The 16,212-nt window shown below is 38.9% G+C and overlaps 1 protein-coding gene across 2 annotated transcripts in view; it reads right to left on the bottom strand.

Moving 5' to 3' along the window:
- The window catches only part of UNC80 (unc-80 subunit of NALCN channel complex), a 230,563-nt gene extending 222,931 nt beyond the window's left edge, over positions 1–7,632 (bottom strand). For both annotated transcript variants that reach the window (XM_024738362.1, XM_024738363.1), the window contains exons 1-4: positions 7,541–7,632; positions 6,534–6,582; positions 3,697–3,853; positions 2,464–2,765 (exon numbers count right to left, since the gene is read on the bottom strand). In XM_024738362.1, the coding sequence (XP_024594130.1) occupies positions 2,464–2,765; positions 3,697–3,853; positions 6,534–6,582; positions 7,541–7,632 (600 nt within the window). The remainder of the gene's footprint in view (positions 1–2,463; positions 2,766–3,696; positions 3,854–6,533; positions 6,583–7,540) is intronic.
- Positions 7,633–16,212: the final 8,580 nt, after the last annotated feature.

Raw genomic sequence — 16,212 nt, 5'->3', positions numbered from 1 at the left:
CTACTAATAATTCATAATGTCAATAGCAATAAAATGCCAACACTAAAAACTACCATTTGTTAATGCCTTTTTGTGTGTCAGGTTGAGCACTTTAATTTGCTTAATCCTCACAATGCTCCATAAAATTATTCTTATGTTCAATTTATACTTGAGAAAACTGAGGCTTAGAGAAGTTAATTGCTCGATGTCTTTCCTACATAGAATAGGAAGCAGCAAGCACTGAATTCTAACACAGGCCTGTTTCCAAATCTTGGACTCTCAACATGTTTTCAAATAAAATTATAGCCATTCCAGCCACTCCTATACTTCCACATTTTTTTTTTTTTTTTTTGCAGTACACGGGCCTCTCACTGTTGTGGCCTCTCCCGTTGTGGAGCACAGGCTCCGGACGCGCAGGCTCAGCGGCCATGGCTCACGGGCCCAGCCGCTCTGCGGCATGTGGGATCTTCCCGGACCGGGGCACGAACCCGTGCCCCCTGCATCGGCAGGCGGACTCAACCACTGCACCACCAGGGAAGCCCCTTCCATATTTTTTAATCCAGAGGATCTCTCTCTACAAATAGACATGTTATAGGCTATCTTTTTTTTTTTTTTAAGGAGCTTTCTTTCTTGCCCTTTCTGTTTTGGGGACTATGTACCTACGTATAATTGCTACTTTTAGCATCTGGATCAGCTTGATAATAACTTGGGTTTATTTAGTGACAGTCATTCATATTTATTGATTGCCTCATATATGCCAGACACTATTCTAGACACTATCAGATAGAGTTGTGACCTGGACAGGCAGTGTCCCTTTGCTGGAGAACCTCTGTTCTGGTGGGGTTGATGGGCAACAAACATGTAAACAAACACATAAAATAATTTCAGGTACTGATAGGTGCTAAGAAGGAAACAACAAAAAATGTAGAGTCATGTCCTAGTGGCACTAAAGTAACCAGGGAAATACTTTGAGTTGGTAACATTTGAGTTGTGAGTAAATTGATGAAAAGAACATGGCCATGTGAAAATCTAGGGTGGAAGGTGGTAGTAAATGTTTCAGATAGAAGGAAAAACCAGTGCAAAGTCCTGAAAGCAAAAACAAATGTGTTGAGTTTGAGGATAAGTCTCTGGGGAGCCTGCAACTTAGTGAACAAGAGAGAGGCCAGTGAGATGGAGGGAGATGAGGCCAGGTAGTGGGGCACGAGGCAGATCCTGCAGATCCCACAGGTCAGGGGGACCGTCTCATCCCACAGGTCAGGGGGACCGTCTCAGTTAAAGTAATGCTTTCCATTAAGTGTAACCTTTATCAAAGACTTCTAAAAATAGAAAGTGTAATGCTTTTAAAGCATCAATTTAATTTAACAACATTTAATATCTTTTGGTAATTCTGATAGCCAATGTGGCCAGTGCATGTGAAGCATTTTGGGGATTTACAGGTAGTTTCAATTCTAGTCCTACCAGCCATGGCACAGAGTCAATCAGATTAAGATCCTAATATTCTATTAAAGAACAGTTCAGCATATTAATTCCTTCTTATCTCTTATCAGAGCACTTAGATGGAATATTGTAATTTATTCATTCACAGAAGTAAAAAATAGTTCTTGATTTCTTTCCATGTGCTTGATTTTTTTTTCTACGTACTTTCCATGCATTATGTCTCCATATATATTCACCCTGTGTTTGAATATCCACGATTTTATGCAATGGAGGATCCAAGAGGTTAAGTAATATCAACAAGATGACACAGCTAGAAAGTGGTAGCACTATGATTTAAAATAATATTGTCTCTTTCAGATCCAAGGAGTACATGTATATAATTGTATTTTAATACAATTTGTTTCCATGTAATACTATGTTTTGTACTTTATGCATTTAAAAGTATTTTGAAAAGCAATTCTTAGATTGTATACCAAAATATCAAAAAGTCCACAGTAAAAACTGTTCCAGATCTTGCATTATAATAGAAGTAGCTACAACATGCTGTAGAAATACAAAGGAGATGGTGACTAAACCTACATGGGAAAGGTCAGAGGAAAAGCTTCATGGAAATGATGACACTAAAGTTGAAGTTTGAAGAACCGTGAAAGGAACAGAGGAAGGAAAGGAGGGTGGAGCAAACAGCAAGGGCATATTCAGGGAATGGTTCACAGGGCTCCCAGAACTGGATCACGAGGTGGCCAGCAGGGATCGGCAGTTCATCAGTTAAGACAGGATTTATGCCCCAGACCACAGTTGACTCTATATGCCATGTTTAATATATTGGGTATTATCTTGGGGCAGATGGAGAACCACTAAAGACTTTTGAGTAGGACAACTGTGGTTTTGAAATAACGTTCAATAGTTTAGTATAAAAACAAAGCTCTCCATGTCTTGGCTTGCTATAAGATCATACAAAGATATGGATGCCAAATACAGAAATATCATTCGAAGCAAACCCTCATCTGACTTCTAGTTCCCCTTAGCCCTCACCAGCTTTCCGCTTACCTTGATTCTGTGTACCAGAGGAGCAAACAGAAACACAAAGAGCTCCACAGTAGCCATGGAGTTCTGGAAGATCTTCCATCGGTTGTTTTCTTCTTCATCATTGGAGTTGTTTTGGCAAGGCTGCCCTGGAGAGCCCTGGTTTTCAACCTGGTGGATGAAAGCACTGCTGCTGCCACCCCAGCTGGAGCCTCGGTCTGTGCCCCCAAAACGCTCGCTGTTGCAGTCCTGGGGGGCCTCCAGGAGCATCCAGTGCAGGGTATGAAGGAGCTTTGTCTCAGCGACACCCAGTTTATCCTGGTGGCCTGCATGGGACAACGACACGGCTAGGTTAAGGCAAACTCTGTGACCAGAACAACGGGTGTCAACCTTGGGTGTGGGAAGAACATCCTTGCTTTGTTCTGTGGCTTGATTTCCTGCGAGAAACTAGCATTTATCTACACCCCTTACAGCCACTGCTGAAAGGGTTCACTCTTGCTTTGGGACTTTCTAACTGGCTGCAATCCCTGCAGAATGATATGCCGACACAGGGAAAGAAACTGCATGCATCACATCTCTTCAGTCAGATACCCACATATATTTCCAAATAAGCAGCATAGTAGTTAAGAGTATGGGCTTTGAGGATAACAGCTACTCCATTTTAGACAGTGTGATTAGGATAGGCCCCTCTATAAAGGTAACATTTGAGCAGAGACCCAAATGAGGGGAAGGAACTGGATGGAGAAGATCTTGGAGCAGATGGCTAGGACATAATGCCATGTGGGAAAAGCAATCTGCAAAATAATCTAAACAAGAAAAATTATATGTATGTGCATGCATGCACACATACACATAATACCACGAAGTTGGGAAAAGATCTGGAGGGGAATATGACAAACTCATGAAGGTGGCTGCTTTAGGCGTTGGAAGGACAAAGGGACAACTCTGATTAGGACTCATCTTGAACAGGTGAGAGAGAGTCTTTAGCTTCTCTATAACATTCTAATGTTTAAACGGAGAATACATTCACATATTCTTGTAAAGTTAAAAAGTTAAAACAAAGACAGCTAGTTCCCTCATGGGTAAAATGGAGATAACAATGACACCAACGTGAGGGAGATTTTGTCACAATTAAATGAGAATGTGTGCCCAGTGCCTGGGAAAATAGTCAGCTATACAGGTTGTTATTGTGTTATGATGAGTCATCATGAGTGAGGACAATGGTATGTCATGAAGAAGGAATGTAGCAGCACCAACCTAGCTTGTTTCTGTTTGACAGCAGGGTTGCAGTGCAGTGCAGGACATGAGGCAAAGCAGCTTGTACCAGTTCCCATCTGGAAATGCTCTGGATGGCTTCAGAGAGGGCCGGAGAGAGGCCATGCAGCTTGTTTTCTACCAACACTCGTTCAAAGGACTGTAGATACCAAAAAAAAAAAAAGTGAAATAAGAAATTAGAGATTCTGATGAGTGAAAAAATAGACAACACGGTACTGTATACCCAAAAAGATATGTATCACTAGACCAAATTCTTTAGAGTGCCCGCACATTGCATTTCATTGTATATGTTGACATGAAATGAGCCAGTGATAATTTCCTATTGTCTACCCATTTTCACGTTTTTGATCCAAAGTATATGGCTTGAATTATTAAATGATTTTTATTTCCATCAAAATAAGCTCCCGTCAAAAAGAGTACAACAACACATTTAGCTGTATGAAGGTTTTGGATGTAATATTTTATAAAATGATCCTGGGTCATTGAAAGGAGCTATCACAACTGCAGACCAAGGTGAAATGTCTTTCGTGAAAGTGTCTTGAGGTACAGAATTTATGTGAATGGGCAACAAGTGTTAAATAAGATCCAACTGTTTCAAGAGATCTGATTTTGGGGTCTTTGAGTTATTCCATGTCCCTAGCAATGATGTGGCACAGGACACTCCTTACAGAATGCCTAAAACCAAAAAGATTGTTCATCTAACTGTTGAATAAAGAGAGAAAAGGAGGGAAAGAAGAAAGGAGGGAGGGAGGAGGGAATAAGCCATTTTTGCTTTGGTGGTTTATTAAATCTTCTATCCTGGCCAGGGATACTTTCAGCAAGTGAAGCACCCCACCCCCAAGCCCCAGAACAAGTTGACCTACTGAGTTGTTTTTTCTCTTTGAAGGTGGAGGAGGATATCACTATAAGGTGTTGGGGAAAGTGCAGCTACCAAATATCAGAATAAAGTTAATAAACATTTGACTTGTATGAAAAGAACCTGCTTGCTACTTGATGTCCCAAATGGTCTAGAGAACTGTGTTCTCCCCGAGTGGTCAGAATACCAGTCCCAAGTGCTCAAGCTGTGTTATTGGAATTATTAGGATATCTGAGAAGAAATATGGCCTAATACAGAGATTCTCCAAAGAAAGCTATTTACCTTTGATTCAAGAAAAGAAAATACATTCACCTTCATAATGAAAGGCATGCTGAGGTTTGGCAAGGAGTTCAATCAGAGATGTAGTCTTTGGGGTTTTCTTAAAGAAACCAGATAAAGGCAGTCCAAATACTTTAAAATTCCTCAGCCCTCAGGGATCTAAGTATTCATTAGGTAAAGGGTGAGTATGTTAGACATTAAAAGATTATAAAGAATTTATACAGTCTTGATGAATATACTTTCAGAGGATGAGTTATATATTTTATAATCTCAGGAAGCTTTAGATACTTAATGCCATTTTCTTCTTAAATGTGACTAATATAACTTTCTGTAATTTTAAACCTTGGCAATTGTTTTCTATACTTACATCACTCTCTATCTATCTGTATCTATGAATGGGACTTACTTGATATTGTGTGACAACATTAAAATGTCAGACATATCTTTGCCAAGAACAGAAAAGTCAGGGTTATTTTAAGCTAGTATAACTGTAAGCATGATTTGAGGAAGGCGCAGAGATTTCAGGTGCCAAATTACTTTAACTTGAGCTAAGTACAACAAATCCCATTAAAAGGTCCTTATTTAAAAGTTGGTTAGATTTAAAAAAATATCTGTGACAATTCTGAAGGGCATGAAATGCAACAAAAAAAACTCTTATTTGAGCGTGTGCTGTGCACATATGTGTGTGTATGGGGAGAGGTGTTTGACTTTCCAGTTGGCCTCCATAATAGTGTGTGGCCCTAACACATTTCAGAGCTCCTTACTAGAAGGTCATTTATCATCTATCAAGTCATTTGCAAATATCATGGCAATATCCAAATGGGTAGGTTTCCACTTTTAGGTTATAATATAGGCAATGTAAAGACCTTTATGTGAGCTCCAAGTTTTAATGAAGTCTTTGAAAAGCCCATTTTAATTTTGCTTCACGTTTTTGTGTCTTCTCAATTTGTAAAAAGACAATCTGTAAGTCATGGGATTCCCTTAGAATCTCAGGACAAGTGAACTGTATTTTGCATAAATATTAATAGCATTATTTTCATAATTATTTCATATCATCCATTTCAGACTTGCACAAAAAATGGAAGACATAAAAGTTCAGAATTGCATATTACTTTGAGTAGGTCATAGGCTCTCATTTTATGAGCTTCCACTATATAACAGTTTTGATTTTGTTGATTAAGGATTTGACTTATTATACCTGTCCTCATTCTGTTATCTTTCCACACTCTCTTCTACTGCTCTACCCCTCCCCACTTAGGGCCTTTAGACTTGCTTTCCCTCTGCTCTGCCCTCAGCTATTTCTCCCTCCTTTCCTTCAAATCTTTGTCCAAGGGTCACGTTAGCAGGCAAACCTTATCTATCCTCTACTTCTAACATGAAACCTCCACCCTAATGCTCCTTAATGCCCTTTCTTGCTTAATTTTTCTCCATAGCGCATATCACCACCTGGCTGGCTATATATTTTACTCATTTATGAGTGGCCTATCCCCCTCCCAGTAGAATGCAAACTCTATATTTGTTTTGATTATTGCTCTATCTCATCATCTAGAACTGTGCCTGGCACATAGTAGGTGCTCAATAATATTTGCTGAGTGAATTAATATATACAGTACAATTTAAATTCTTTCTTTCAAATTACCACACAGTATATGCAAATAGTCATTAAATGGTGAAAATCACATACCACACAAGAGGCTTCATATTGCTTCCCCAGTTTAGGCCTCAAAAATGCACTGAAAAATTAATAGAAATAATCGTTTTAAACACAAGTAAAATTATTATTAGAGCATCCTTATGACATATTTTCAACGAATAAGACATAGTGCTATGAAACAAATTTCACGCCTCCCTATGGCTTGCTAAAGGGCGGGTATTAAACAGCTGACAACATTTGCTTTTATGTGTGTGATTACATACATGAAAAAGCTGTGGATTTCTACGTTTTCTGTATCCAGTCTTATTCTGAAGACTTCTTACCTAATCGGATTCTAAATCACCAATGGTCAGAAGCGTTGCATTACTCATTTGTAATGAGTAATTTTAAAAACTGAAAACTGAAAACTGAACACAGTTTGTGGCATATGATTTTCAGAATCTAATTTCTTATCTGACAAATCTCTAAAATAATAATAATTAATGATAATAATGGAAACCTTGTTTCCTGTTTATGGAAATCGGTTTCAGGTTTTTCCAAGAAAAAAAAAATTATTAAAAATGATTCTTCTCAGAGGCTTTAACCAGGAAGATTACACTAGCTGAATCCGAGCAAAAATGGTTAACAAGTGGGCATAGCAGACATTCAACAAACAGGAGCTGGAAAAACAACAGGTCACCGGGCTGGAATTACAGCAGGAGATGGAGGGGGAATTGGACACAGGAGCACAACCAGTCATAATTATCTTCCCTAATTCCCCGCCCCCTTCCCCTAGGCTCTCTGCCCTCTCACCCCCTAAATAATGTATATATTTATTCTACAGCTGCCAACCTGCTAGCCGTCAAACTTCACTGAAATATTTTTTAAATGCGTGTTTTTACGCGGGTGCAGAAGGCTCGATTTCCAGCCCCAGAGAGGGAGCTGCAGGCTGTGGCGCGGCCTCGGCAGCAGCGGCAGCGGCGACGACGACGACCCAGGCGGCCCCAGGAGCGCTCCCAGCCCAGGGCGGCCCACGGTGCGCCCTCTGCGCCCCTCACCTGGTTTGCCGCCACAGGAAGGTCTGGATGGGCAAGGGGATGCCGCGGCCGCTGTCTTGCTCTTGGCCCTCGGAGCTCTTCCTCTTCACCATGATGGTGGCTCCTGGGAGTTCCACTGCAGGACCCAGCGCTGGCTCCTCGCTAGCCGCCGCCGCTTCCTCCCGCTGCTCTCCCCAACTCTCATCCCCTCCTTCCCTGAGGCAGAGCAGACGCTCTCCGCCCTGATCCCCCGTCCCTCTCCCCTTCCCCAGCCCCTCCCCGCGCGTGGAACATGGCTGCGGGAGGAGGGGAGGGCTGGAGGAACCGAGGAGCGAGGACGGAGGTGCTCGGAGAAGCTGTCCGCCTCGCCGCCCCCGCGCCCTCTCCTTGCTTTCAGCACCTCCCACTGTGGACAGCGGCCCGCGCCGGACAGGGGTCAGGTTGCGCAGCAGTGGGACGGCCAAAAGGGTCCCAGCTCGGCACCGCGCAGCAGGTCCCCTGCGTGGCCTCTTTAGCCCCCAGAATTCGGCTTCCTCCCCTCGGAGCTGCACCCCAGGAGTGTCCCCTGTCCTGCTTCCCAACCTTGGCAGCTGAAGAACTGTCACGTTCCGGGGAGGAGGAGCTCTGGAGAACCGCAGAGCAGTCGCTATAACCCTGGCATCCTTCGTACCTCCGGCAAGGAGGTCAGGAGTCCACCCTCGGGATTCAGCAGAAGGAGCACATGAAAATTATTAGAAGTCTAAACCAGGAAGGAAGCAAGTTTGGCAAAACAGAAAGCTTGAGAGTTCTCTGATGTGAGAATTTATTGTAAAAGGGTAACCACAAGAAAGTAACCACGCTTGTTTCGCCAAAGCAGAAATATTGCCAAACTAACCAGTTGTGTCAGTTAATTACAACTTGAGAAAGAACACTGATATTCATGTTCATTCCATTGATATCTGCCATTTTACTTGAGTTGTCATAGTCAAAGCCCTGTACTATAGTTTATAAGTAGATTATTGTTAGATGTTTTATCTGGCAGTAAAACAAGTAGGGGGTGGGGTCAACAGTGAAGCAGTGTGAGTAGAAAACCATTGCTGTGGATCCAAATACTTGCAAATGAACATAGTCATACACCATTTTGAGGAAAGGTACTGGTGTGATCCACAAAATGGAGAATCAGACACCCCAGGGCCTAATCTCAACAGATAGAAATATCTTCTATTAACTACATGTGTGTCTACACCATATAGAGACAACTATATGGTATGTATTGGTATTTTCAGTCACAGAAATAAATTCTTCGTTTAATTTCTTAAAGTTTTTTTTTTCCTTTTTAACCATTGGACAAAGAATCTTATAATTAGTTTCAGCAGCTCTGTGAGGAGGAAAAAAGATAACAATGACGTTTTATAACATCAATAAGTAAGTTCATTTCTTAGAATTATGTGATAGTCATGTTTTTTTCAGTTATTCACAGATACTTTCCATTGCTTAAGATTATAAATATCTAGGGCTAGGACATACAAAGGAAACTTAGAGACAGTCCACTCCTATTTCCAAATTGTACTGATAAGGGTGATGAGGCCTAGGGTTATGAAGTGACTTCCTAGCTGGTTAATGGTTAGGACCCAAAGGAGAAGCAAGTCCTTATGATTCTCATCACAGAGCTCTTCTCTTTTATAGGCTATATGGTAAATAGGTTTTCTCTCTCATGCCAACTCAGATCAATTGGTAGGGCCTGGCTGTTGAGAAAGACTGTGGAGATAAGGCCCAGGTACTTCAAGAAAAGACTGCTGTTATTGATTAGTGCTGTCTGCTATGTGAACAGCATAGGGGAAATTACACACATTTGTTACTTCTCAAAGGTATTCTTTATACACAATCTTTGAGCCTAACTTTCAATATTTCTTCTGCCTCGCTTGTAGCTGCCATCACTCACAATGTTACTTAATGTCGTCAGAGGTATTCTACCCTAAGAGAGGTAATATGTCTCAGTGTACCAGACTTAGATTTGATCATTGGGAAATATGTCATTCTTAGTTTGGATCTTCATTGGGTTTTCTTGAGCTGTTTCTCATTTCTCATGTTGCTAAATGTCTTGGGCTTCTGCATTATTATGATGTGACTTGTCTGACTAGGATCTCAAAGCTGCCAGGGCAGGGCTAAAGCTCTGAGTACAGGCTGACTCCAGTTTTGCTCCTCTTGAAGTCATCTTTTAATATGAATCTTGAAACAAAGAAAGATAGATTCTAAATAGTTTATTCATATTTACTGAGTCTATTTTATATGCCAAGCACTAATCTATACAGATTCCTGCCCATAAGAAACTCACTGTATTGAAGGGAAGACAGATAGGTAAAGAAAAGGGTACAATGGGAGACATGATACAAATTTACTTGTGAACAAAGGGACAAGGCAGAAAATGTGGGCAAGAATCAGATGGAGGAAGATTTTGTATGGCAGGCTACAAAGTTTGGATAGGAAGATTTTAAGCAGGGCAGTAAACACTTCATTTCTATTCGAAAGTGACTGATATGACTGGAATATAGAAGTTATTTGAAATAGGCAAGAGTTGTATGTGGGAACCTAAGTCTGGAGATTAGAAAAATATCCTATGAGATCCTGAACTGAGGACATGACAACAGAGCTAGAGATAAGGAGATGAGTTTGAGTGGACTTGCAGAGGCAGAATAGATAGGACTTGATAACAAAGTGGGCATGGGGAAAGAAAAACAGCACAGTGGTTAAAAGCTTAGGTGTAGAGCCAGACAGTTTTGACTCTAGCCCTACCTCGTATTAGATATAACAACCTGGGAAAGGTTCTTCACCATGGTTTTCTAGTAATTGTATTGATACTTTCTCCATAGAGATGTGGTAAAGATTAATGTTAATACTTGTAAAGAATTTGAGAGTCCCTGATCTATACTAAGCCTTCAGTAAATATCAGCTGAAGCTCTAAATTTTCTATTTTGAGCAACTGAGTAATGATGATCTCATTCAAAGAGAGTAAAAGTTGGCAAGGAGAATCATGTTCTTATTTTATGAGTGTGTATGGAAGAATTAATTAGTTTTCCTTGAGTAGCTATTGGAAATTCCAATGGATACCATCAGGAGGCAGCTAGAAATATGGATGTGGAGCCCAGAAGGGTTAACGGGGTAGGATAGATTGATTAACACTATATAAAAGATAGTGAAACCATGGAAGTAGATAAAGTAATTCAGATGAACATATGGAAAGAGAAAAAAAGAGCCCAATTTGGAAGTATAGGGGACAACTTTAGTCTTTTGTCACCAAAGATGTTTTTAGGAGGTGACAGCATAGGATAGGATAGTGGGGTAGGCAAAATTCTAAGATGGCCCCCAAGATTCCTGCCCCTTGCTAAACATACACATCTTCTCCAAGTTATTAATAAAACCCATACTAACCTAGGTGCTGCGGTGAAACAATTTACATAAACTTTAAGATTTTTAAAAAATTATTAATAGACTTTATTTCTGAGGGCAGTTGTGGTTTAAAGAAAGAATACACAGACAGTTCTCATATATTCTCTCTTTTCCAGCCCACAATTTCTCCTTTTAACAACTTGTGTTGGTATGGTACATTTGTTATTATTGATGAGCCAATCTGATACATTATTAACTAAATCCATAGTTTACATTAGTGTTCACTCTTTATGTTGTAGAGTTGTATAGGTTTTTCCAAATAATGTCATTTATCCATCATTATGATATAGAGTAGTTTCATGCTTTAAAATTTTTCTCTGCTCCACCTAATTCCTCCCTGCTCCTCCCCAGCTCCTGGCAACCACTAATCTTTTCACAGTCTCTATAGTTTTACCTTTCCCAGAATGCAATATAGTTGGAATAATACAGTACGTAGTTTTTTCAGACTGGCTTCTTTCACTTAGCATTTAAGTTTCCTTCATGTCTTTTTGTAACTTGATAGCTTATTTATTTTTATTGCTAAGTAATATTCCATTTGTATGGCTGTACCACAGTTTATTTATCCATTCATCTTTTTATTTTTGGCCGTGCTGCATGGCTTGTGGGATCTTAGTCACCCCACCAGGGTTTAAACCTGGGTGCTTGGCAGTGAACGCATGGAGTCCTAACCACTGAACCGCCAGGGAATTCCCTATCCATTCATCTATTGAAGGACACCTTGGTTGCTTCCAATACTTGGCAATTATGAGTAAAGATGCTACAAACATTTTGTGTGCAGGTTTTTGTGTAGATGTAAGTTTTCAACACATTTGGTAAAATACCTAGGAGTGCAATTGCTGGACGATTTTTTAAGACTGATTAGCTTTGTAAGAAACTGTCATCCAAAGTGTCTGTACCATGGAATTTTTTTTTTAAATAAGAGATTTGGACATATTTATGGGCCAGAATTAAAGGGTCATTTTAGAAGGAAATGTTGAGCATATTTAAGAGAGAGAATAATTAATTAACCAGGTTCTGGAGCACAGCCGGATTTATCATTCTTTGGCAGAAAAATAATTCCTAGGATGGGAGATAAAAAGGAAGAATAGTAGAGTCTAAGTTAGAAGGAAAAGAGGAAGAATGAGAATATGAGAGTGTTCAGGCTTGATGGCCTATGTAAGCTGTGTAGTAATCAATAAGGTCGTTTTTAATGAGTGATATTTAATAGATAAAAGTAGGGTATTTGTCAGAAAAATATTAATAGCAGGTAGCATATATTGAGTACTCGTTATATGTCAAGGTCTGTTTTAAGTGTATCAATCAATTGGTCCAAAAAACTCTGCTGTCAAAACTTAAAGTAGAGAAAACTGAGCCACAGAAAGGTTACATAACCTGCCTGAGGTTACACAGTAAGTGCTAAAAGAAACTGTGAAGTCTGGCTTCAAAGTTATACCCTAACTTTCTATTACAATACTGAGTATTGTGAAGTTTTGAGGGTTTGGAAGAAGTGCTATGAATCATGTAAAGGAGAGCTACTTAAGGACATACGAAAGAACTTCTCTGTTAATGGTAGAAGATGAAGAAGAGCTAATGGTCCTTTCCATTTCCAAATCCCCTTAAGGCAATGAGTCATATGGAGGTGGAAAAAAATCTATAATAAGCACTGTAAAGATCTGTTTTCAAAATAACATTTTAGTGGAGAATTAAGATTACCATGATGGTTCACTTCTCATACCTCACTGAAAACCTCCAAATACTTTTTGCCTTTGGGAAAGAAACCTACCTTCCCTAAATGCTTTCCTCTACACTGTCTTCTTTAATACATTTCTCTTTCAATTCAGATGGACACTGTTGCAGGAAAGCTAAGAACTGGGTTAATCTGTCAATCATAGCACCAGGGTTAATAAACCAGTCCATGATAATCACTGCATAGCATTATCTCACTGTGCAAAACACTGAATTGGATGTGGAGCTTTCCCAATGATGGCACTCAGTGATGGAGTTGCTTTGGGTCAGAAGAGGAAACTGGCTACTGGGCTTTAGGAAGCATGTGAAAGGAAACTGCAAGAAGATCCACACAGATGTAGCTAAATATATGTCAGCTTTGAAAGTTATCCTCTCTTTTAAATGGAAGGGTGAATTTTGATAGTGGCCAGGAGCCAAGTTGCCAGATGAGTATATAAATAAACATTCTTTGCAAATAAACTGAGCAGAGGAGAACTCTGTTTGGATTTTGGAAAAGATTGCTTTAGTAAGCAGAATCCAGAATACTGTGTTAGTATATGAAGAGTTTGTAGTAATATAAACACTCATAGTAATTAATAAAAACAGTTTTGGCAAGAGCCCACTGTTACTCTACAGCAACCCACTAGAATCTGAAGATGAAGCATGATTGCTGTTGTCATGTGTCTATCAGTCAAAGTGTACAATGAAAACATTGACACTGTAGTTTTGGAGTTTGAGGGGAGAGGCCACAACCATTATGCAGGAGTGGATACATCCCATGTGTCTTGGGTATCCTTAGCCCAAATAGCTGATATCTCTAAGGAAAGCAGTCTCAGTGGTCCCTCAGTGAGAAGAACAAAGCTCCAAATCCCAAGTCCATACTCATCTGAGCTCCTTACTCTGGTTTGCAAGGTTCTCCATGATTGATTTCATTACATACAACTCTTACCACTCTACTTTGCTCTAGATACTGTCTTCCTCCAAATCTTTACAAGCCTGGTACCTTTTCACCATTCAGGTCTCAGTCCAAATATAACCTTGTCATATAAGACTGTTTATTAACCTGCCTGAAATTGTCTTCCCTATCCTATTCCAGAAATGTTATTATTTCCCCCTGTTTTTTACTTCATAAAATTTATCATTCTCTGAATATATTTACTTGTTTTAATATTTGTTCAGTCTAGAGAATAGCAAGAGAATCTATAGTATATTCAAGAATAAATCTAACAAAACATTTAATACCATTGTGGAAACAACACCATAAATCGTTTAAATTCATAGAGACTGGCAAAAATACCATGTTCCTAGGTAGGGAGAGTCATTTTCTTAAAGATATCTTGCATTTAATCAACAAACTATTAGGATCCATAATATATTAAGATTTATTGCAAAATCAATAAGCAAAGACAAAAAATTTGAAAAATGAGAATATGCTCATATCTCATCAGTGGTCCCAATAGTCAATATGCTCAGTCTCATGAATAACCTGGAAAATGTAAATAAAAACAATTTTATTTCTCTCCAAATCCATAAAGTTAAAAAACATTAAAAGTCTGATGACTTTTAGCTAATGCAATGAAACAAGAAAAGGAAATAAAATGTATACACAATGAGAAGGAAGAAAAAAATAAAATTTTGTTCGCAAATGACATGATCATCTGTAGAGAAATTTCAAAAGAATTGACCAAAAAAAAAACTCCTCTGGAAAAAGTGATTATAGCAAGGCTACAGGATGCAAGGTCAATATACAAAAGTCAATCACTTCCCCATACACTAGCAATGAGCAAGTGGAATTTGAAATTAAAAACACAATACCAAGTATGTTAACACCCCTCAAAATGAAATACTCAGGTATAAATCTGAAAGAATATGTACAAGAACTATATGAAAAAAGTACAAAACTCTAATAAATGAAATCAAAGAGAAACTAAAAAATGGAGAGATATTCCATATTCATGGATAGGAAGACTCAACATTATCAGGACGTCTGTTCTTCCCAAATTGATCTACAGATTCAATGCAATAAAAACACGAGCAAGTTATTTTATGGATAGTGACAACCTGAATTTAAAGTTTGTATGGAGACCCACAATAGCCATCACAATATTAAAGAGAAACAAAGTTGGAGGACTGACACTACCCAACTTTAAGACTTACTATAAAGCTACAGTAATCAAGACAACGTGGTATTGGAGAAACAACAAATAGATCAATGGAACAGAATAAAGATCGTAGAAATAGACCCTCATAAATTTAGTCATTGATCTTTGAAAAGGAGTAAAGGCAATACAAGGAGCAAAGATAATTTCTTCAGCAAATGGACTTCCACATGCAAAGAAATGAATCTTGACACAGACCTTATGTCTTTTAAAAAAATTAGTTCAAAATGGATCAAAGATCCAAATGTAAAACACAAAAGTATAAAACTCTTAGAAAATAACATAGAGGAAAACCTTGATAACTGGTAGTATAGCAATAAAACCCATTTTTTGTGTGTGGCATAAAATGATGTTTTAGATAAAACACCAAAGGCACAATCCATGAAAGAAATAAGCTGGACTTCGTCAAAAGTAAAAACGTCTGCTCTGTGAAATGCAATGTCAAGAGAATGAGAAGATGAGTCACAAACTGGAAGGATATATTTGCAAAAGACACATCTGATAGAGGACTGTTATCCAAAACATACAAAGAACTGTTAAAATTCAACAATAAGACAACAAACAACCCCATTTAAAAATGTGCCAACGACCTTAACAGAACCTCACCCAAAAGACAGACAGATGTCAAATAATACATTAAAAGATGTTTCACATCATATGTCATCACAGAAATGCAAATTAAAACGTCACTACACACCTTAATAGGTCCAGACCCAGAACACCGGCAACATTAAATGCTGGTGAGGATATAGAGCAACAGAAACATGATACATTGCTGGTGGGAAGGCAAAATGATACAGCCACTTTGGAAGACAGATTGGCAATTTCTTAGAAAATGAAACATATTCTTACCATAAGATTCAGCAGTCACATTCCTTGGTATTTAACACAAATGAAATGAAAATTTGTGCCCACACAAAAATCTGCATGTAGATAATTTTGGCAGTTTTGTTCATAATTTCCAAAACCTGGAAGCAACTGAGTTATCTTTCAATAGGTGAATGGATAAATAAACTTCAGTACATCCAGAAAATGAAGTACTATTCAACATTTAAAAAATGAACTATCAAGCTATGAAAAGACATGGAAGAGCTTAAACACATATTACTAATTGAAAGAAGCCAATCTGAAAAGGCTATAAACCGTAAGATTCCAACTATATGACATTCTGGAAAAGGCAAGACTATGGAGACAGTAAAAAGATCAGCTGCTGCCAGAGGTTGGTGAGGGAGGAGAAGAGAATAGGTAGAACAGAGAGGATTTTTCAAACAGTGAAAATACTCCATATGATACTATAATGATGAATGTATGTCATTATACATTTACCCAAACCCACAGAATGTACATCAAGAGTGAACTGTGGGGATTCCCTGGTGGCACAGTGGATAAGAATCCGCTTGCCAA

The sequence above is a fragment of the Neophocaena asiaeorientalis genome, unplaced genomic scaffold (genome assembly GCF_003031525.2).
Source record: "Neophocaena asiaeorientalis asiaeorientalis breed wild unplaced genomic scaffold, Neophocaena_asiaeorientalis_V1.1 scaffold258, whole genome shotgun sequence".
Taxonomy (NCBI): domain Eukaryota; kingdom Metazoa; phylum Chordata; class Mammalia; order Artiodactyla; family Phocoenidae; genus Neophocaena; species Neophocaena asiaeorientalis.
Note: the sequence above shows the minus strand (reverse complement) of the source record. Positions and strands in the feature narration are given on the sequence as shown.